This window comes from Hippopotamus amphibius, chromosome 4 (assembly GCF_030028045.1).
Source record: "Hippopotamus amphibius kiboko isolate mHipAmp2 chromosome 4, mHipAmp2.hap2, whole genome shotgun sequence".
NCBI classification, from domain to species: Eukaryota; Metazoa; Chordata; class Mammalia; order Artiodactyla; family Hippopotamidae; genus Hippopotamus; species Hippopotamus amphibius.
Genome location: NC_080189.1, coordinates 96,162,816 through 96,187,255, shown reverse-complemented (window position 1 = coordinate 96,187,255; position 24,440 = coordinate 96,162,816). Strand labels below are relative to the sequence as shown.

Below are 24,440 nucleotides of genomic sequence, written 5' to 3'. Positions count from 1 at the left end.
ATCTATAAATTCAAAAAAGTGCTATAGATTATTATAGATTATTATTATGGTCTGTGTCTGTGGGAACTCACAGTTGGTTGTCTTCTAATCATTGTTGGCAATCTCCTCTCAAGTCATTGGAAACATCAGGCCTGGGCTTCTTCTTAGCCATATCTTGGCCATATATTAATATTTTCTTAATCCAAATTGTAATTGGTTTGAAGCAAAGAGTCAGTTCTTACTCACTTTTGTATTCTTTGATCCTAGCCATTTTTCTTGTTCTAAGTGCCTTGAATATAGTAGTAATTACATATATTCTTTGTTTTCATGAATTTGCTGAAATCCTAATGCTACATTTGTAGGAAATTTTATTTCCACAGAGTTTTATTTTTTTATAAAGAAAAAATGATATATTTAAATCAAAAATTAGGAGTGTTAATTTGTGACTATAAAAGAATTTTAACCTTCCTCAAGGATTCGAAACTAAGTGTTTGTGATGTATCAACAATTTAAAAGAGGGGCTGGAGGGAAAAACAAAAGGCCTTGAGTGGAATTGTTAATGGACCTTGCTAATGTAAGATTAATTGGAAAAGAAAAATTTTAAAATCCTGTATGATTGTCTAAAATCTAATTTTTATGTAATTTAGGACCAAACCAAAGTGAGATTATTGAGAGCATAAAAATCCAGTGGAGTTCTAAATTCTAGGGAAAGAAAAGGGAAATAATAAAGAACAAAAGGGAGGAAGTTCATGCACATATTACCCCCACCCTTTTCCTCTTAAAGTTTCCCATTTAAGCAAAGAAGAGACTGGATGGGAGACCCAGGGTTGACCCAGAGAGGCTGGGGTGATAAAGACTGATCTACTCATCCCTTGGGCTATTGACCAACTGTTTGACATTTGCAGGGCAATGGTTGTCAATACTCCTGGGGTATCCAGCAATCAAAACTCTAGAGACAGCAATGCTAATTTTTTTCACCTCCTACTTATTATATTTATTTATTTGAGGGGAAACTTTTTTGTTCTCTTGTTTCCTACTTCTACTTCCTAAAAAGTGCTCTGTGCTTTCTTTCAGGCATCTTGTATTTTCCACTTCATTGAAGTCCTTCATTCCTCAATAACCATTCTTTGTCTTCTTTGCTTTAATCAAAATGATTATTTCTGAACTAGTAGCACCTAATTATAGATCGGTTACCTGGTTAACTCCCAATTATATAAAACCAAGACTTAAAAGGCCCAGTATTTTTTAAACAAGGCATTGGTAACCCAAAGTGGCTTGTCATTGATGCAATGCCAAGGAGTTAATTGTATTGCCATTATTTTTTCACTTGATACGTGTCATGGACATCTTTCCATGCCAGAACATTTAGAACTACTTCATTTTTAGCAACTACATGTTATTCTAACAACTGTATGGATGTGCTGAATTCTCCATCATTCTCTTGTTTGTGGTTCTAATAATAATCATCATCAACATCTCAGACATCCTTTTAATAATGAATAGCATTTATTAAACCCTTATTATGTGTCAGGCACGACTGGATAGTAAGTGCCTTGCATGTATTAATTCACTAGATTATCTTATCAGTTACCCTACTAGGTAGATGATATTGGTAGCCTCATACTAGATACGAGAAAACTGGGGCATAGAGAAGATAAATAGTTTGCCCAAGGTCACCTTTCCAGTAAGTGGCAGAGACAGGATATAAACTTGGAACGAGTGTCTTCAGAGCCAACACTGGACTCAACCCAAGCATTACTGGTTGTTTCAATTTTTTTGGCAATTACACAAAGTGCAGCAAAAAACATCATAATATATCAAAATTTGGAATGTGTTTATAGTTTTTCCTAAGCTCTTCATAATAGACATTGCAGTTAAAAAGCAGTGACTCCAGTCATAAAAAAAAAAAATGTAAAATCATAGAATCTCCACATTTGAAAAAAGGACTTTCTATGTAATTTAGTTGAATTGAAACAATTGTGAATCTCAGCCAGTCATGTTCTTACCTGGGCCCTGGAGTCCTAAAGAAGTTGTTCAGGACCTCTTTGTGCTAAATGCATGTTCCTACTTTGTATCATGTTTGTGTATATGTCTCATTTCCCACATTTCATTCATGTGTTTATTTTTAATTCTGCTGCTAATTGTTTTACATACAAAAGATACCAGTACTACCATGGCTGAATTATTTTAGTATTCTAATGTATAGCTTCTTTTCTTCCAAACAGGAGCAAAATTTATTGGAACGTTCCCCATCCCAGACACCTATAATCCAGATGATGATAAAATATATTTCTTCTTTCGTGAATCATCTCAAGAAGGGAGTACTTCCGATAAGACCATCCTTTCTCGAGTTGGAAGAGTCTGTAAGGCAAGATATATTTATTTTACTTAAGGCATATGTGTTTGTGTATGAATAATTAACCATGTAATGTTAAAGTTAATTCCAATATTCATAAATGGTAGAATAAATTCATATTATCTTATGTGTATAATCTTTGAGATCCAAAAGTAAAAAGAAAAAAGGATTCAAAATTTTCCAATATTACAAATTGTTTTTTCCAGTCCCTGAGCTGTTCCCCAGATTTGAGTTAGATCTCTTTGCCAGTTCGTTCCTTTTATTGGCAGGCTATCCCATGGCCAGTTATTTCTGTTCCCAATACGATCACTGCATTGTCCTGATCCATGGAAGTTAAAATGTTTTGTACATTAAATATTCTTAATTTGAAATTGAAAGTAACTTATCATACTCACTAGGGTTCCTTAAACACTAATAGAATCATATCCCATATTTTTATCAAAACATGTCACATGTAAAATTACGTATCTTTACGTGAATCAAATACGTTGAAAATGCAGTTACATAGTCTTACTATTAAAATACTTTCTAGAGCATTAATCTAGATTTGGTTCTGAGAGAAAAATGGGATCAGAAGGAAAAAAAAAACAAACCAAAAGGCAAAACATTTACTTTGAAGAACACTGCAGTTTGCTTTTTAATAGTGCCATTTTGTGTAAATTACAGCCACAGAAACTCTATGAAACCCTTCCACTTTGTGCCTTCAAAGTTCTCATTTCAGTGAATACAAGCTTTGTACAATAAAAGTGCTACTGGAATCATACTTTTCACTATATTCTTTTGTTAGCTGGATTTATCTTCACTAAAACCACTTTTCTTAAATAGCCAGACACCTTCAGCATTAACTCAGTTATTAAGAGGAAGAGCTGTTAACTTAATAAATACTCTCAGTGGGAAGTTTTCTTTGCTCTTGTATAAACTTTTCATTTTCTTCCATCTGAGCCTATCACTTTTTTGTCTCAATCTGTGCCCTCGGGCTTTTGAACACTTCCAGGGACAGAAATACAAACCGTCACTGCACTTAAAAGTGCTAACGAAAACATGGCTTTTGAATAAGACCCAACTTGTGAGCACAGATCATTCTTTACCTAGTGTCCTAGCCAGTAATGCCGGCTCCCACTGATCCCTTCACCCCCAGGGGACAGATTCTCTCAAAAGCATCCTCATTCTTTCAGAGTCTAAGAATTCACAGTCATTTCTCCTGAAGCCTCTCACTGAGAGGTGAATGGCCATTGCTTGGAGTAGTCCTAGCTTGTGAGTGTACTGAAGCATGCCTTAGAATAACAGTGCCCCAGCCTGGAAAGCTATTCTGTGGATGGACATCATTTGTATAAATGAGCCATGTTAAGTATGTCATAAGAGATTTACAATCAATTAAATGTATTTGAAGAGTCACTTTGTGATGAGCACATATAATGTGTGGGTTTTATGAAGCAGTTCGACGCTTATTTCTTGATAGGTCAAATGCATTGGATAGAAATTTGTTTATCACAAAGTAATGTTTTTACCCTCGTATTAAATATACTGAAAGTTAATTTTAGAGATGGAGAAATATATTAAAGAAAAATTTAGTTGCTCCACTTATAAATTTGTGTTATAAAAATATAATCTAGACTTTAAGTGTCAGCCGTGGGATATTTTATTTAAGTTATAAACAAACTCCTGTAGAACTGAAAAGACAGAGAATTGTAGTACGTAAGTCTTCCCACCACAAAAACACTCTGAGGCCACACAGCAAGATTTTGTCATGCTATTGTGTTTGGATAAAAAGCTAACAAATTGTGAGATCAAATAAGGACTTGTGATGGATGAATTTCCTTAAAAAAAAAAAGAGAGAGAATAGAGGTTCTTCTTAAATTGATGTATCTCTTACTCAATTCCTGTCTTCAATTAGCACCCTCTTCAGAATTTCCCACTACACATATGATCCACTGGTCAATGTTTACAATCTTTGGTTCTAAATGAATCTTTGTTCATTTCTTAATTGTATCCCGCCCTGCCCAAGTTTGTAACTTTACTTAATAGTTTAGGGTTAAAGTATGGTAAAAAGTGAGCACTCCTAAGTGGAGATCAAAAATGACTTGAAATCTTTAAAAAAAAATGTCCTGCAAAACAATAACAAGTTTAACTAAAAAAATAGCCTTTCAGCATCATCATTATTGCTGTTATACATTATTTTCACATAAAAAATGTTCCTGTGACATTTTTGGGAACATATTTTTTCCTCTCTGTTGTTTCATTTTTTTATCCCCATGAGGGTATTATAGTATTGTTTTTGTGTTTTCAACAAATAGTAACATAATGTACATCTATGCTATGAAACAAAATTAAGTTCAATAGATATAAGCAAAGATCTAAGAAGGAAGAGAACATGCTAGAGAGAGTTAAAAGTAACCGCATACACAGTTCCAAGTTTACAGTGCTTTTCAGTAACATGAGAGTCCTTTATACTATTTGTTCCACCAGGATATTTCCACAGTACCTATTTATTTGGAAATATTAAGGTTTTTTCTTGTTGTTATTATTGTTTGTTTTCATTTTTACCTTCAGCCCAATGGAAAACTGTTGACAATTTAAGAGCTCCCTACCTCTTCAGCTACTAACGTAAAAACTTATTTTATTGACCTGTCAAAGATACTACTCTTAGAATGAGTAGTATATAGATATTGGGGAGGAGGGAAGGAGGTTTTGGAAATAAGCAAAAATTACACAAAAATGAACAAAATTATTTACAGGATAAGGGTGAATCTTCAGTTTTGTAACCCAGTCATTCATTATTTTATCATTTCATTATTTCAACAACAACAAAAGAAAAGTTCTGCGCAAAGTGCAGTACACTAGACACTGGGAGGTAAGTAAACCACTGTCGCTTTTCTTTAAAACCTTAGAGTACAGTGAGGGTAATAGGGATATAAACAGATCATCACAGTATGATGTGATCGAGGTCAGGCTGACGACTCCACTTCAATGAAGCTCAAACATCGAGTCCTACAGGGGTAGGAGGACTACACCAAGGACAGGAGAGGAGAATAGGCATTTCAGGCCGCGTTGTGACAGAGTATATTTTGTTTACAGAACAGCCAAATCTTGTTGTCAGTGGAACTCAAGGGATGGTGGGGACCAGTGTTATTTCATAAATTGTGGGAAGTTGGAAGATAAGCAGTATTATTTTCATGTGGAGTATGATTACATGTCTATCGTGTAGATAATGAGAAGTTATAAATGTTTTTAGGAAGAGAAGTGACTTGATAGGTATTTAGCAATTAATTATTTGAGGAATGCATCATGGATGGAGAAATATTTGTGACTGGAGACTTGTTAGGTAGTTCCCTAAAGAGAGCAAGAATGAAGACATACAGGTAAGCTCAAGAGATATTTCTAAGATAGAAGGTATGTGTCAGTTTCTAAAAGGTCCTTAATTTATTACCACTCCTTTATTAATTGCCTGGTGTAGACAAGTGCTGTCTAAAAGAACTTTCTGCAATGATGGGAATGTTCTGTATCTGTACTCTACAGCATAGTAGCCATGTTGACCTGTTACTGTTGATGTATGACTAGTATGACTAAGGAACTGAATTTTTGATGTTATTTAATTTCAAGTAATTGTAATTTAAATGGCCTTGTGTGGCTAGTGGCTACAGTATAAATATAGACTACCAAACCATTCCTTTACTTAACACATTTATTGGTAATTAACCCTGTGCATGGCATTGCTAAGCAGTAGTCTTATCGACGTTTAAAAAAAAAAGACATCATACTTGTACTTCCTGAGCTTATAATCTAGTGCATGATGTATGCATTAAACAAGAAAGCACACAGATTGACAAATAATTGGAAGGTGTGATAACTGCTATAATGCAAAAACCAGAGGGTGCAATTAGGAAAAATAGGTGGGCTTTAGATTGTATATGGAAGGTCTGTCTCTCTCAGAAAGGAACTTTTAAACCAGATGATAAAAATGATTAGGAAACTGCAGGACAGAGGTGACGGGGAAGAATATTCCAGGCAGAAGCAAAAGCGCCTGTGAAATCTCAGGTGGGTAAAAGCACTTAGGGAATAAAAAGAGGTTTGCTGTGACTGAGCAAAACAAATAAATGGAAGATTAGCAGGATAGTGACTGTTTCCTTTTAAAACGTGCATGAAATTTCAACAGTCTTCAGAAGTCTTATCTCCCCTGATCATAATTAGGACTGACGGATACTACAGGTACTGATTCCAGATGTATATGAAAGGCTGCAACAACTTCCTGTCCTATTAGATGCTCCATGCATTTGAATTCTCCCTTATTCCTATTCCAGAGACCTTGATGCTAGCCCTGTAGACAAAACACTCCTATACTCTTAGTAATTGTGGTTTCTGGAAGATAAAGCAGAAATTAGGAAAATGCACAAGGAGATACATTCTGATATTTAAGATAAGAAACACCAAAAAAAGTTTGTGGGCATAGATTTGATATTTGAACATATTGAACTTGATATGGTTGTGGGTTATACTGCCATAATAACCGGTTGCAAATATAAACCTGAGACTCAGTAGTTTCTAGACTCATGAGTGTGGAAATCACCAGTGTATTGGTGGTTCTTGACGTCATGGAAATGTCTGAAATTGCCCAGGAAGATGTGTAGTACAATATCAAAGGGCAAGGACAGAATCCTAAGGGACAATGACGTTTAAGAAAAAGCAGAGGAAAATGTCCACAAAGGCAATTGAGAAGAAATAGTTTAATAGCAGGTGGAGAACTGGACAAGAGTACTGGCACAAGTCAGGGATAAAAACTGTTTCAAGAAGAAAGCAGTTATCAGTGATGTCATACACCAAAAGGAAGTCAGGTAGGATTATGACTAAAAATCAGGTATTAGTTTTGGCAGTAAGGAAATAATAACTTTTGCCCAAATGATATGAATATTCAACTTGAAATCAAATCTAGACTTACATCTCTGCTCCACTTTTTTCTAGCTCAGTTTCTTAACCTAGAAAATGAGGACACCCATCTCTTCCATGGCTATTTTACCAGGCAAATGAAAGGCTTAAATGAGATTGTATGAATTTGGATGTTGACAGATACAGAGGAAAGTACTGGAAAACAAGGGCTATTTAGATAGCTTTCTATTTTCAAGCAGCTAATCATCTAAGAGACTGACATGTAAATAATGTGAGTACATGATCATACTACCCTAAGTTACGTGTCAAAAATCATGTACACACACTTTTGAAGTCAGATCAATTAACTGCTTAGGAGTGAAAGAGTGGTAGTATGTGTATATTGAGGGGGCTGGTGGTAGTCAGAGGCGGGCCAGTTACCAACGGTTACTGAGAAGAGATGGTATTTTATTAGTTTTAAAGGTTAAAATTATTATTACTTTGCCATCATTTTTAGCAATATTTGTACTTTGAGGATGGAACTTATTTCTGGATAGAGTCAGAAGAATTTGGAGACATCTTTGGTGAAAATTATGTGAACAATTTGAACAGTGCAAATTTTGGACAAGAGATAGGAACAGAGAGATTCACTAAATAGCAAAGAAACTGACCTAGAAGATAATTTCACAGGGCTCTATTAATTATTGACAGCCTCACGAGCATAAGTACCTTCATCCAAAGAATCTCTTTCCAACTCAGTATGTTTATCATTATAAATTGCAGAACACATTTACTAATGAATTTCAGTAGTCACTACTTTCCCGTCAAACTACTTCTTCAGTTTTCTCATATTTAAAATAAGGTGCTTAGTCTAGAATGCTTTCTAAAGTCTTTGCCAGGCTCTATAATTCTTTTATTTGAACAGTCAATATTTTCAAGCACTAAATGGTGCACCTTACACCCTGGACTGCTCTCATCGATGGTAAATTGCACAGATCTTCATGGAGAGGTAATAAATGCTAACTGAAAGAGTAGGTGAAACAGCATGTAATAAACCCTCTGAAAAGATTTGTGTCTATTTACTTTGCAAGTTAGTCCTTTCTGATACTATTTATGTCTGTGTGATGTTTATTACCGTGTGTGTGTGTGTGTGTGTGTGTGTGTGTGTGTGTGTGTGTGTGTGTTTCCTTTCAAAACCCACCCTGTAAGGGAATGTGTGGAAATACCAGTCACTTCAGTGGGGCTTGCAACTTTCAGCCTCAAGTTTGTTTTGCCTTATTTTTGGATTCTATTCATTTTTGGAAGCGTTGTCCATTAGCTTACTTGTGCTAGCCCACTCCAGATTCCAGCTGCAGGTTATGCCAGTTCTCTTTTTGTTCTGCAGTATTTCCTTTTGTCCATGGCAGGAATTCAGTTAGGATGGACCTTTCACAAACTTGCCTGGGGGTCTAATTAATAGCCCTTTGCGTCAATTCTACTTGCATTGTCTATTTTGATATATGGTCCTATTTGGACAATTACTGCCTTTGAAGATTTGTGTTTTTAGGCCAATGACACTCTCTGTATTTATTGATCTCCACCGAGTTGTAGTTTTTTTGCTTACTTTCAGCTTGTCGCTTACAACCTAAATGAGAGATTTAGAGCCTATGAGTTACAGATGTGCTTTTGCTTCACTTCCATCTGTTTTCCTGTCAGAAATTCCTAGGCAAGGATTTATACTGTTGGCTGTAGCTTTTTAATTTTTTTTAATTTAATGAACTCTGATCCTACCTGAATTAGACTGCTGAATGTGCCTAGATTTGCCTAAATTTAATCTGTTAAATCTTAGACACTGAATTCTTTAGCACAGTGTATTACCCAAGTCCTGCATTTCTAATAATCTTTACAAGTTTTTGAAGTAGTTAGAAAAACATGTTCTCTATTTCGATTCTCTAATGGCAAATCAAGAACAGTCATCTCTAAACACTAGAGTTCTTTTTCAGAAAAAAAAAAAAACCTTTTTTTTTGCCTTGAAAGCCTATTCAGAAGTTATTCCTTAAAAACCACTGTGTTCAATACCTGCCATACAAATTTTTTGTTTGTTTTTTCTTCTCCGCTTGGAGATGCTTGAGTTTGCCTGGTTTTGTTTCTTCTACTACTAAAGTATTTCTTTTTTTTTAAGATATAATTTTATTGAGATATAATTGACATAAAATAGACTACATATATTTAAAGTGTACAATTTGATATTTTTTTCTTATCAGTACTAAAGTATTTCAAGATTTTTAATAAATAAGTAGAAGACATTATTTTCCTTTTTTGCTTTTATTTTTAGTGATCATAACTTTTTTTGCATCTCAATGGAACAGTTAAATGAAATATACTTATAACATTTCTGAAGACTCATAGGTTGAAAAGACAAGTACAACATAGTTCTCTCATTTGATTCAGTGAGTTTAACTTCACTATCTTCCATGAGCTCATTTCGTGTATTAAAATATCCTCCTTTAAGCTGTTTCTCTCCGTATAACAATGTATTTTAATATATATGGCGTGTCCTTCTAATGAGCCTCCTAGGAATCTTATTCAGGGTTTGACTTTTTGTTTCTACCACGTGATGACCATAGTTTCAGGCATCTAAATAGGACATCCTGCATTAGGATCCTCTTTGTTATTAGTACTGACTTATACTGCCCATGTAGACCATCTGTATTAAGTTTACAGACTTTCTAAATTCTGTCCCTAGAAATAACTCAGTGAAGATTGAGGCAGCCCAGAGAGAAGTACATTGAACAACTGCCCTGAAAAGTCAATTGCTGTAATCTTGTCTCCAGAATTTCCTAGTGCAAATGGGTCTTTAGGTGATTTGAAGATATATCTCAACACAAGATTATTTAAAACCTGCAAGGTACAGCGGTTATTATAAATGACAAATCAGATAAATAATCCGAATAATGTATTGAAATACAACAGGCATGAAATCAAAGACACGAAAGGATTTAATGGCTCTAATCTTTTTTAATGTGTGAAAAAGATCAGTAGAAAACCTGTGTGTTGGTCTCAATGTGATAGTTTCGGTTTTGGGAAAACAAATGTTTTGTATTGTGGTATTTGGATCACACTTCAGAAGAAAATGGGTAGTGTTCGTTCAAGATAAAATCTCCGAGATTAAATGTTATTGATGAGTAGACTGGGGGAGGAGGGTGCACAAACATGCATAGATCATGGTTTTTAAAGTGTTCAGGGAATTCCCTTCTCTTGTCTGCACAAAGATGCAGAAGACGCATTAGGCAAAATAACTAAATTTTAAGCAAAAGAGAATTTGTAACCTCTGACTTCACCATCAAACCTTTTTTTCTTTTTTTAAGTGCTTAAGGTATGCTTATTTATTTGAAAAGCCTGGTGTTCTTCAACTTTAATTAACATGGTTACAAATTTCTGAATGCACAGCTCTTTTAATAGAATATACCATGTTCACAAATGTCTTGGAGATTTCACTGGTTTACAAAATCTTCACGATTTAAGAGCATTGGAGCTAAATGTCAATTATTATACTTTCCAAGAGCTTCTGTTTCTCAATACAAAGGTGAAAATGACAGTATTTATAAAGTGCTAACAGATCCTTGGAGAGGATGGTATATAGAGATAAAATCACATTTAACAGATGAACCTAGCTTAGTGACCCAAAGGTCAAAAGATACACTCAATAAAAGTTCATGTGTGACAGCTTGTAGCTACTCGACATGTCTATGTAGGATTTATAAGGACTTGAGTTTGCTGTGACAGTAGAAGGAAAATGGAATCACCATTAACCTGCCTCCTGACTGATCTCCCCATGAGGAGATACCAGGATTAGAAGATCACAGTATTTCGTAATATGCAGCCATCACCCAATCAAATGATTCAGAGATACTACATTTTAAAGCTGCACAGAGATTGTAAATTGCGTTTTTTTCATTTTTAAAATTTTCTATTTCCATTAATCACTTTAAAACTAAGAAATATTGCAAACATATAAGAAGCTATAAAGAATGAGAAAACAGGCACCCTCTGTGCTCACCACCCAGATTGTACACATGTGGTCAAGCTTGTTTACATTTAATTTCTTTGGTACTTTCATCTGCATCTTTGTGTAGAGGATGGCAAGGCTTTTGGCAGTCTGACCACAAAGAAGCTGGGATAAATAGAGTGGAGACACATAGAAGTGACCAGTGACTAAAAGCTGCTGATTTTGACATCTCAATAATATATCTATAGTGTTAGTGAGACCGTTGTGTTCTTTAGAACTTCACAAAAATAAGCAAGGAGGTGACAATTTAGTACAAAAGTGGTTACTTCCCTTTCAGTCCTCTTCTGGGCTTAAAGTTCTCAGGGGGGATTTTGTGGATTTGCAAACAAATCCAGGGACAGAGAGCTGGTCCACAAAGTCAGTCAACTGACACTTCCCTGCAGGAGAAATACAACTCCTTGTGAATTGAACTTTGCCATCCCAGGTCATGCTTCTGGATGTCTGTAAGAGTTACTATCCAGTCATTAAATGCTTATAATCCATTCCTGAGAGCTATTATCCCAGAAACTATACTTGTTTTCCCATTGACAGCAGGTGGCTTTCATCTTTGACCTGGATTTTTGTGTTTGTTTTTTATGTTTTTATTCCTTGAGAGGCCGTGCATAGCAGCTAGATGAGTAGGCGAGAGCATTTAAAGATTATTTTGTTCAAAGGATTGCAATTTCCATTTGTCAGGTTGAAAAAAATATGCAGGTACACTATAAATTCCTTTTCTTTTCAACAAACTTGGAGCTAATAGAATAGTTAGAATTTTTTCATGGTTTGTCTTAAATATCTGTAGTAAAAGCAAATAGAGGGACAGTGTTTGAAAATGAGCCATTTCTTGTCACATTTATCTAATAGTGTGTTGAAAAGAGAATGAGTTTGCTCATTTTTATGATGAAGTAGTAATGTGTACAATCGTTAAAGGAATGTTACAGAGCAAGTATTTGATATTATCAGTTTATTCACTTAGCAAAATAATTTGAGCAACTGCTCTGTGCTAGGGGTAAAGCAGTAAACCAAACATGGTCCCTGGCATTATATTCATAATAGTTGATCTATTTCTTTGTGCATATTGAATCAACACTATTTTTTAGTATTTATTACTGACTCAAAATATACAAATATAAGCAATGAAAATTTTATAAATATTATAAATATGTAAGAAGATGCATTAAAATAGATTTTAGAGTTCTGCTTAGTGCAGCTAGGGCTCTGCTACAATAAAAACATGTAGAGGCTAGGTATGAGAATTTTAAAAGCTATAAATCAAGGGTCATGAGCAAGATGAGGAGATAACTTATCTTGTATTTTTAAATTTATTTAAAAATCTCTTTCTTTCTGAATAATGCCAGCTAACACATTTCCTCACTGGACTCTTACTGTACATTAACATAAAATTCATTATTACATTAGGAGGAGGCATCAATATTAACATCTGGATTTATAAAGTGACAGAGGATATTAGCAATAAAAATAAAAGTCACGTCTAGAAAAGTCTGCCTTTGCATTTGCAGACATCAGAAATCATTCAATAGCTAGCTGAAGTACTACTTTTATTATTGAGCAAATGATATTCAAATAACAAAGGCACCAAATATAAATTTAAGAGCAGTTACGGACATGTTTGTTTCTAGAGGGTTATTATATAAACTGTATTATGTATTCATTTTCTTTCACGTCTTTGCTCATTACTAAATCTTTTAGTAATTCTTCATTGTGTACTAAATGACATACAGATGCTTTGGCCTGGTATCAAAGCCTTCCTTGATCTTACCCCAGTTTACTTTTGTAACATTTTTCTCTATTTCAGTTTATCCCGGTCTTCATCTAAACCAAATTTGTCCTGATTCTCCATATATGTTCTGTGTTGTTTCACCACTTGTTCCTTCCTCCTGCTTTCCAGCACTCAGCATGTTTCCTGAACCAATCTCTGCATGTGTGAATCCACCTGTAATTTTAGACCGTATTAAATCTAGTGAGGTCCCTCCTCATTTTCCCAACAAAGAAATTTCAGAGAAGACTCAGATTCTTTGGCCTTTATCTATACTTTTATCTATACTTTTCTAAAGACTTTTGTCAATTTTATCTCGTATTTTTAGGTATTCACTAATTATTCAATATGTTCTTAATAAATACCTGACAAGCAGGATGTTAGTGGCATATCTGGAGTAGATGTTGGATCAAAGGAATAAGAGAACGCATTTTCTGGTGACAATTAAAAACTATTAGAAAACCAATGAGATGTTATTTTGCTTTTTATTATCACCATATGCTAGCAATTCTAAACAGTATCAGTGACAGAATACTACTGCCAGGAAAGTCTTTTGTTTATCCAAGTTCTAAACAATTGCTGTGGTTACCATTGTGTTTCTATTGTGTATATTTGTGTGTACATGAATATATATAGTCAGTCCCCAGCACACATGAACGCAGCTACACGTTTCAAGGGTAAGTTCACATGCAGTTGGAGTTATTTAAAACTTATGACAGTGAGACAGTGCAAACTATGCGGTATAATTATTTTAAGTGCAAATTTGAGTTCATACTAATTATTGAGTTCGTATTTAAAATTTTAAATTCTTCTTCCTTTTAAATTGTTTCTTGTAGACCTAAAGAACAACTCAAGCAAGTAATAATTATTACTCATTTATACAGAGTACTTAAAATACTTCTGTTTCTTAGCAGAGAGAGATGTAAAACACCATTCACTCTGCGTGTCACGGTACACCCTTGGTGTTAGGTGTTAAGGCTATAAAGACAGCTATGGTCTCCAGCCTCAAGGACCTTGCTTGCCCTCTTAGCTCTCCCACAAATCTAAGAGCCTTCTGAGATCTGCTGTGTTCTGTCATTACATCATCTGAAAGTTTGGATTTCCAGTACCCATGTTAATACTCAGAGGGATTGCTTTCCCTTGCTCTCCCTTCTCTCTCCTCCTCCCCCTTTCTTTCTTCAAAAAGAGCAACTATTTATATGACTTTGAATTCTCCTGTTAGAAGTGGTCATTTAGATGTTTTTCTCTAATTTAATTTTCAGAGATAAAAATCACGGGAAGCTAGTCCCTAGCTATTCAGACCTGAAATTTGACAGTGAACTATTTATTAACTTTGCATGAAGGACAAAACTTTTTATAGAACTTAGGTTTAAATGGAAATATATTAATGGAAATAGTGGCTTCATAAGTAATTTATGAAAGTCAAAATTAAGTACTTAATGTATTTATACCATGAAACAGCCTTATTTACTTATTATAAGCATTGCAGATCTAGTTGAGTCAAACAAGAAATTGTATTAATTTAGTGTTCACAGGGACATATTAAATTAAAAATAAGAAAAATATCTTTTTATGGTGAATTATGGAGCAGCCTAACCCTGTTTATTCTACCTAATTGATTTAAATGCTTATGTCTTGCTAAATGTCTAAAGAGTATCTTTTTGCATTTTTTTAATGAGGTATAATTGGCATACAACATTATATTAGTTACAGGTGTACAACATAATGATTTTATATTTGTAGATACTGCAAGACGATCACCACGGTAAGTCTAGTTAATGTCCATTGCCATACATAGTTGCAAATTTTTTTACTCTCTTAGCAACTTTCAAATATTATTTACTATAGTCACCATGCTGTATGTTACATCTCCATGTCTTATGTATTTTATAACTGGAAGTTTGTATCTTTGGACGCCCTTCCCCCATTTCACTCACCTCCCACTAGAGAACATGTTTAATGAAATATTTCAGAATAAAATAGTGTGGAAAAACATCAATTAGTATTTAAAACAAGATTGCTTTCATGTGTATGTTATTATGTGTATGTTTATGTTGCCTTGTGTTTAATTAGTAGGATACTAAATTTGGGGAAGGCTATTTTTAGGTCTATACCAAGGTATATTTCTAAAGGATGCAAATAATTCATCTAAATCATATGCATAAGGTACAAATCAGTGCTAACATTTTTCGAACACAAGTTGCCTGGCCTTCACTAAGCACTTGACAAAAATTTTTCCATTTAATCATCAAAACAGCCATACTTCAAGGCATTAATCATATTTTGCCAATGAGAAAACAGAGAGTTGGAGAATTAAATAACCTTTTGTAAGTCATAGAGCAAAAACTGGCAGATACGGGCGTTGATTCCAAGCCTGCCTTATTTATTGTTGGCTTGCACGCATCTGCTCATTCAGCAGAGCTATGGTGTTTACATTGCACATTTAACCGTGAGAAAAGCCTTTAAGGTCGAAGGACAAAACTGCCTTTTTCCTCCTTTGAAAGTTCAAGGACTTAAATATGCAAATTCTCTGTCTTTGTAGGCAATGACATTAATAAGACACTGCCTATGATAATCATTTATTGGTGATAAAATCATGTTGGTAAATCTGTATCTTTATTTTTTTCCTTTTTTTCCCCTCTCAGAATGATGTAGGAGGACAACGCAGCCTGATAAACAAATGGACCACTTTTCTCAAAGCCAGATTGATTTGCTCAATTCCTGGAAGTGATGGGGCAGATACCCATTTTGATGAGCTTCGTAAGTCATGTTTCTTTTTTCTTAAAAAAAAAGTCTCACTAATTAAGTAATTCAGCATTTATTTTATTTTAGCCCCAACTGCCTGTTTATAAAGCCCAGGACAGCTTGCAGGATAAGTTCCCACACACAAAGAACTTGGAGGTGCTCTAAGTGTGGGTGTACGTTGTAATGAAGCAGTGCCCCTTTTGTGAGCATCCTCAAAGTTAGGAGGGAAACAAAACTGCAGCAACAGACAGAAAGATACTAGCTCTGCGATTACAAAGTCCATCCATTCTTCATGTGGTCTTTTATTTGGAAGAAGCCCCTGACTATAGGTAGCAAGAATGTGGGTTCCTTATTCTGTAGATGCCCTCTGCTGGAGAGCCCTGGAGATCTGGTGAACTCAGTCCCTCTGTCTTAATAAAAATGATACTCTGCGAAGCATTAGATTCTTCTCTTTTGTTTCCCCTTTTTACTGCTCTCAAAGCTAATTCTGGAAGGAATTTTTCAGTTGTATATAAAGTTGGTATCACTAACTTTTACTTTTTGAACTTCTTTTTGGTTTTGCCATGCAGTGTAAAAATGATGATATCACGGAATGATTTTTGTCAGTATTGTACTTACAGGATTAAAGCATATATTCAGTATTCATGGCTGATCTCTCATGCTGTATGTAAACATGCTCACCTCTTAAATAATATTTTAAAGAATATTATTTACATATACTTTAGTATCAGTGTTGCACAGGTAATTACACAGGCAATACTGCACAAAGAATGAACCAGTCTAGCTATTTTCATATTGTTACCAAATAGGTCATTGAATTACTAGCAAGTTGACACAATTACAGGACAGCACTTTTTTTTTTTTTTTAACACTGGAGGGTAAAAATAACCTGTCTTTAGTTTCTATTCTATATGAAATCACATACTTGTAATTGGAAACATTCATGGAGATTATCAATTGAATCATCCCATTTATAGGTGCTTGAAGTAAACCTTCGAGGTTGAATGTTCAATTCAATGTCACATAGCTAGTGAGAGCCTGTCTTTTCCCCTTAATTTCTTACGTCATAATGTAATGACTTTCACTGTTATCTTAATTTTATATACTGTTTAGAGTGTCAGGAATATTGCATTATGAAAGAAAAAGCAAAGGTGATACTGAAAAATACAAATATAGAATCATTATTTTTTTCCCATTAATAGAAGACATTTACTTACTTCCCACAAGAGATGAAAGAAATCCTGTAGTATATGGAGTCTTTACCACAACCAGGTAAGTTAAAAAAAATGCTCATAATCCTTCTAGAGAATTGTTGTATCTACATAAGGAAATAGTTATACAGTATGTTCTTTTTGTCCCTTCCTTTCATGTGAAAAAATACACATTTAAAAAATTTTACTTTTTCAAGTATTTCCTAGAAATCTTTTAATATCAATACGTAAAATTACCCTGTTCTCTTTACGCCAGCAGAGAATCCCCTATTTTGACTACCACAATGTATTTAACCAGTCTCCTGTACATAGACATTTCCATAATTTCCAGTCCTTTGCTAGTATACATAATGCTTCAGTGACTAACCTTGTGCATACACTATTCCCTGTATGGGCAAGTATATCTGTGAGCTAAATTCCTAGACGAAAATTACTGGATACAAGTGCACATGCATATATTAATCATAATAAATAGGTCGAGTTGCATGACGGAGAAGTAATACTAACAGAATACGTCTTAGTCATCGTCTAGGCTGTAATCATGAGATGACACTCTTGACTTTCAGATGTCTTCACAGGCTCTTACTTGCACTTCCCCTTTACTCTACAAAGATGGGGCTGTGTTTATTATCACCATATCATCACTGCTCTACTAACTTAGGCAAAGGAAGTTTGTATTACATATACTTGTCCAAAGAAGAGTAGCCAATAAGTAGTAATACTGGGACTGGGACTAAAGGTGTTTTCCTAATTTCTACACCTGTATGCTTGTCTTCTTTCTGCATAATACTGTCCTGTACTTGTCACTGAATCTCTGTGACTTCTGTAAAAGTTGTCCTAAGCAGCCATGAAGATTTCTCAAAGAATATTTGGACCCCACTTAATCTTATTTAATATTAATTTTATTTAATTCAGTAACTTACATTTGACTCTGTTCCATGGGCACTTTTATTCTTGTTACCTACTAGTGCCTATATTACACTCTTTGAAATACTTTTCACTTTTTCCATAGTGCTGCTATCGTTATCAATGTATATTGATATCAGTATTGGAGGAGTTGGCAGTATTGGCATTAGTATTAGACAAATGGTCTTACTGCCTCTTTTTGAATAAATTATTAAAATATTTTGTGGGCAAATTATAATTTATTTTCTGAGACGTTACTGTCATTTAGTCCACAATATCTTAGTATAAACTCAGATATACTATTGGTTCAGAATGCATCAAAAAACAAAATACTTTTTGGTTCATTATAAGCTATTGAGTGGAAATATATAAATATGAGAATAGAGAAGATATTAGGAGTTGCTATTTCAACTCAATCTTTCTGCTAATTCATATTTGAACTAAAAAGGTGCAGGAAGAGCACGTGCCTGTAGTTACTTAAGTTAAGTATCTCAGCCCTGGTTCTCTTGGCATCTTTCCATTCACAGAACTTTCTTTGAAGTCACTGTGTGTTTCACACACAGGGCATAGATAGGTGCCAGAGAAATGTAGCCCCAAGATAGTTCTCTTTCTCTCCTACTGAGTTTTTGCCCATCCAGAGTGTGAAGTTACAAGTCAGCTCTTTGCTCTTGGTGTACTTTATTATTTGATTTTTAATGCTGCCCTGAAGACTGAGGTAATGTTGGGATGCAAGTCACATCCTTGGTCCAATAAGATGTAATTAACCCGCAATAACAACCAATACCATTAAGCATGATGCTTCGTTCCTTTAAAGTATCGTAGGCAGATCATGGGATTTTTATGGGGCCATCATTTCCCTTCTTAGCAGCTGGTTTTCTCCTAGCTGCCTGTTTACCATCAGCTCCCAGTGCTTCACATTAATGTCTTTCCAAAAATTATTAATGACTGAGTTACTCGTGTTAGAGGATCCTAAGCTCATTTGTGAAGTGCTGAGGTAATAAGTCTCTTAGAGTGTAAAGGGTGATCTTGTTTTTAAGAACAGGAATCACTGAAAATTTAAGATTCAGAGAAAATGCCTTTTAATTTCTGGAAACAAAACAAAGATGAAATATCTGATGGCAGTGCTAACAGTTTTCATCATTAGTTTGCAAAACTGTGTTGAATTCCCATGGAGCTTTTCTGCCTCTTAATTGGATGTGCCCCCCTTCCTGTGTAATCATGATTAATTTTAAGCACCAGATAAGTTATATACATAAACTCAGAAATTATAAAAGGAGCAAAATAGATTATTTCAGTGTTTTTTTAAATGAATAAAAATTATATGAGGAAATTATTACTAGCCAGGGTTTATGGACATTCACTCACTTTAAGAAAACAGATAAATATTATTTACATGTCTAAATATTCCTTTTTAAAAAAGTAGGTAATGTAACTTAATTTTGTAAGTTCTTTAGAAGGCATTATGCTATAATGACTTCAAACAAAATTCAAGAGCATGTGAATAAATATAATACTCTTTCCTGCGTATTCCCACCTATCCTCTAGTTTTTCTAGGTAATTCCTATTTGTCCATCAGATGTCAACTTAGATGCTACCTGCTCCCTGAAAACTTATCAGACAGCCTTGTATTGCGTACCCATCTGTGTGTTTGCTTCATTTACTATAATTACCTGTAATATAACTGTTATCAAACCTTATTCAGTATTATTTGGCTGTAAGCTCCTTGAGGACATACGTACATTTTGTCCGCAGCACCTGTCAGAATGTCCCATGTAAATGTGTCCACAGCACCTGGTTATAGCACATGCTCAGTGAATGCTCACTGAATGGACCAGTGAATGACTGAATCGTGTTGCTTTCTTTCAGCTCCATCTTCAAAGGCTCTGCTGTGTGTGTGTATAGCATGGCTGATATCAGGGCAGTTTTTAATGGTCCGTATGCTCATAAGGAAAGTGCAGACCATCGCTGGGTGCAGTATGATGGAAGGATTCCTTATCCCCGACCGGGCACAGTATGTATCCAGCTTAATAATCAAAGTATTTTAAATCCATATTCTCCTCCTAATTCTATTATATAAACTATGCTATTGACCACAGCAACATGCACTGTGGTTTTAAAATAACTGTTTATTTACAGTGATGTGTTAGTATGTCTGGCCTTCATTGGAACTTAACATTTTTCTTTTGAGTAAGAATTTTAAGTACTGTAGGAAACAATGGGCTATATTGTAAGGAGCAGACTACCCTGAGAATATAATGTTTATCCTCAACATGTCTATAGAATCACCAAAATGATTTAGTATCTAGAATGACACATATTCCAAGTTAAAAGTAAATGCCAAATAAGTATTTATTCCTCACATACAGCTCTGCATGTAGAGTCTTCTCATCCCCACTTCTACCTTAAAAAGACTACATCAGTTATAGTCGTTCATTTCAACGGTCTGTTCTTTGTTCTGTGTCTTCTTTATGGTGTTGCACCTTGGAATTATGTGCATATTTTAGATATGGAAAAGACATAGAAAGCTCTGAGTCCAAAATTCTATTCAAATAGCATAAATCATGTTTAGAGCAGAGATGAAACAAGAAATGTGTTTTAGTCTCTGCATCTGTTTTAAAAAAAACTTTGCAATTTAAAATCTGTATGTGCATTATAAATAGAAGGCTTTTGTTTTGTTGATGTGATTAAAACAGTTTGTTATTTAAATATTTTAGGATTAGTTAATCAACCTAATAAAAGGTAAAATGTCTTTTTTGAAAAAAATTAGGATTCATTATGAATATTTCTACCAAGAGCTCTAAAATAGTCATCAAAATCCCAGAAAAATCATTGATGTAACCCATCTAATTCTACTGAGTTTTATCTTTTCATATGTTTGTTCTTGAAGAGGAAACAGCTGGCAGCCAGCTTTCTGAACTCTCTTTTCATCTTCCTGTTATATAATTTAATTAAATTTGGGAAACACACTTTACAACCATGTCTATTTTCCCTTTCATAACTCCTCAATATAAGTATGTTTCAGGGATGTTTCTGAACTGATTATGGGGTAATCACAGCTTTGGTGGAAATAATTTTCTGCAAGTGATATTATAATTTTCAGTATTCACTTTTTAATTTTCTCTGAACATTAAAGCTGTACTTGCTTGTTGCTTTATTTTTTTTAAACAGTAACATAGGGTGTAGGTAGTCTTAGGGTGTGAAGGTACTCTTCTAAAGGCTTTACAGATATTAATGTAATCTTTATAATGACTCTAAAGCAAATGCTATTATTATTAATGTTATTTTACAGATGAGCTATCTCAGGCACAGGTAAGTGCAATAACTTGCCCATGGTCATGAAGTTAGTGAGTGATGCAACTGAGTTTTAAACCCAGAGCTTGGCAGAGTCCAAGCTCTTAGTCCTTGTACTTTGACACTATATTAAAAACTTTTTATGCTAAATTATATCTTTTTTTCCCTTCCATGGAAGATCTTTTAGTGAATATACATAGTATATATAATGATTATATATGTGAAGTTTATTTGAGTTTTGCGTTTTGTTTTGTTTTGAGGAGGAGGATGGTTAAACTTCCAAGGGCTCTCTAGCTGGGGAAATTTTACCATACTAGGATCCTGGGGTTAAGTATCATAGACTGATATTCTGAGTTGTTTCTACATATGTTTGTTCAAAAAAATAAAGACTGTGACCATTTAGGCCTTTAAAAAAAAATCTTTAATTATCTGGGTGTTACAGAAGAAAGAATTTGGGACTGAAATCATCTGCACTGATTACAGAAAATTATTTGCCTACCTATATACAGCAGTTGATGCTTATAATACTGAGAAATTGAAGTTAATTATCAAAATCACCACCTGCCGGTGCATCCAGATCACATTGCTTTGTGATGACAGTGTAGATTGGAGGTGCTGCAGAGGTGGCTGTCGTCACCACTTCCCTGCTCCTGCCTGAGAGAGTTGTGAATGTTGGGGGAGCCTGAGGGCAACTCCCACCTTACCTGACTCTCCTCAGAGGCACACGGGCACTTCTCTGACATGTGAGTAAGTGACCTCCCCCCCCAATAGCAAAACATACATGTCAGTGAGTAGGGTTTTCATCAATGAGGAAAGAAGCACCTCATTATGTTAAACAGAGCAGTCTTTGCTGTTGGAGTATTCAAAAATACAAAGTGTTTACCCTGTGGATACTTTCTTGAGGAGTTCAGAATTATCTAGGGAGTAAGCTGTATCCAAACTACCAAAAATACGTTTTTTTTCTTTTTAATAATTTAGATAAAAGGAAAAATATTATCAGGAAGTGCTGTTTTACAAAGTTATTCTTTTATCCTTTCTAAGCATCGCTATTTTCCTATGCTTTTGTAAATGTTTAAACACATTTGCATCTGAAGCTAAGCTTGGAGAATTATGCCTTGTAAATAATCTTTTATCCATAGCCCATACTCAGGCCACTGTTGGTAACTGAGACAGAAAGACAAAGTCTCCCTTAGGAAGACTCCGGCAGAACACTCTCTTTGATCACGTACATTATGTTCTTTTATAGAATTTAGGGAAACGAAAATATATCCTACTTACTGTCAGATTATTTATCTTGCTTTATAGTTTCAGTTAAAGGGGGCATTCTTTCTTGTTCTAAACTAAGCTCAGATTGTGTCTACACTGGTTTTAGATGGGGAGCAACCAGATAAGCCAGTTTAAAACATTTATTTATGTAAAATAATATTATTGAGATATTTAAAATTTTTTTTTATTGACCATCTTTTTCCAATTGATTCCGTGTAAGAAGATTGATGACCACGCCCCCTGAAAGGTTTGCAGTAGTATCGAGAAAGCTACTGTAGCCAAAGGGTATCAGTTATTCCGAAGTAACTACCTACTTTTGTACTCTCTTTGAAATCTATGTGACCACATTTGAAAATGTCTAAAATCATACGTAAATGTGTAAACTTTTGCTTCATTAATTCTTTATTTTTTAACTGATATCTTACTTTTTACTTGCATACAATGCTATTAGTCAGATTTTCCACATTACATTTTGTATTTGGAGGGCTGGTGCTGAAGTTAGGAATATCATCTATTGGAGATGAAAATTTGCTATGCAAATAAGCTTTTCATAAAGGTTACCATTTAAATCACTGTGTCATTTAATCACTGAAATTATATTTCACAGTGTATCAAGTAATGACTTGTAAAGTTTGAGAAGTTAAGAACCAGAATGCATGAGAGAGGCTACATAATTGACTCTCATTTTATAGAGGAGGAAACTTATGCCCAGAATAATAACTTTCTCAATATCATATCACCAAACACGGCAGCGTGAAGAGGGCTGTTAAAGTTTTCTGACCAGCCTTCTTTTCTTTACTTTTTAATATTTTCTAATATTCACCTATCCCCTAAATTCAGCTGATTAATACTACTAAATGCCCTACCTAAAATTAACTGCATTTATTTTTATGTATTCTCCTGACATACTTGTTTATAGGTGTGTGTTTTTTTTTAAGCAGCCTAATTTCAGTAATTTTTGTTTAAGTGAAGCTATGAGTCTTCTTATTTTCTACAAGCCTCCAGCTCAGAAATTTTAGTCAAAAACCATTATATATATATTGAACCCATTTCATGATCTAGACACAGTAATAAGGACTTAAATATTATCTGTGCATTCTTACAGACAACTTAATAGTGTCGATATTATCCCAATGTTATGAATAATAAAAAGCCCAACGAACCTAAATGTCCATCAGGAGATGAATGGATAAAGAAGATGTGGGGTGTACATATACATATATATAAAAATTCCATATATATATGGACTATTACTCAGCCATAAATTTAAAAAATGAAATAATGCCACTTGCAGCAACATGGATGGACCTAGAGATCATCATACTAAGTGAAGTAAGTCAGAAAGAGAACGGCAAATATATGATATCACTTACGTGTAGAATCTAAAAAAATGATACAAATGAACTTATTTACAAAACAGAATTAGACTCACAGACATAGAAAACAAACACAGTTACCAAAGGGGAAAGGGGGGGAGGGATAAATTAGGAGTTTGGGATTTACAGATACACACTACTATGTATAAAATAAACAACAGGACCAACTATATAGCACAGGGAACTGTATTCAATATCTTGTAATAACCTATAATGGATTCTGGAAAAGAATATATTTATATAAATATAATTGAATCTTTTTGCTGTATACCAGAAACAAACACAGCATTGTAAATTAACTATTCTTCAGCTAAAAACAATAAATAGAAAAAGCCAATGAGGGCACACACATGCTCATCGTGACATAGTTTGTGAAGTGGTGAGACTAGGATTAAATTTAGAGCCACACTAACTCCACATCAAACGCTGTGAACCTCAGGCCGTTCTTCCTTCAAAGTGATAAAATCAGATAAGCAAACAGAACCTTACATTGTTTCTCCAGAGATCAGGGAACACATCTTACTTTAATCAAAGCATTGCTGAATAATTTGCTTTCTGTGACATGCCAGGATCTTTATTCTAAAAGCCACTTTCCACTTAAGTTAAAAATTTTAAATAGATTATTTTAAAAACCACCTCTGCACCT

General features: G+C 34.4%; 1 protein-coding gene across 7 annotated transcripts in view; it reads left to right on the top strand.

Moving 5' to 3' along the window:
* Positions 1-24,440, top strand: part of SEMA3D (semaphorin 3D) — a 197,287-nt gene that overhangs the window by 131,947 nt on the left and 40,900 nt on the right. For all 7 annotated transcript variants that reach the window (XM_057730880.1, XM_057730875.1, XM_057730877.1 and 4 more), the window contains 4 exons: positions 2,205-2,347; positions 15,645-15,759; positions 16,947-17,016; positions 19,728-19,872. In XM_057730880.1, the coding sequence (XP_057586863.1) occupies positions 2,205-2,347; positions 15,645-15,759; positions 16,947-17,016; positions 19,728-19,872 (473 nt within the window). The remainder of the gene's footprint in view (positions 1-2,204; positions 2,348-15,644; positions 15,760-16,946; positions 17,017-19,727; positions 19,873-24,440) is intronic.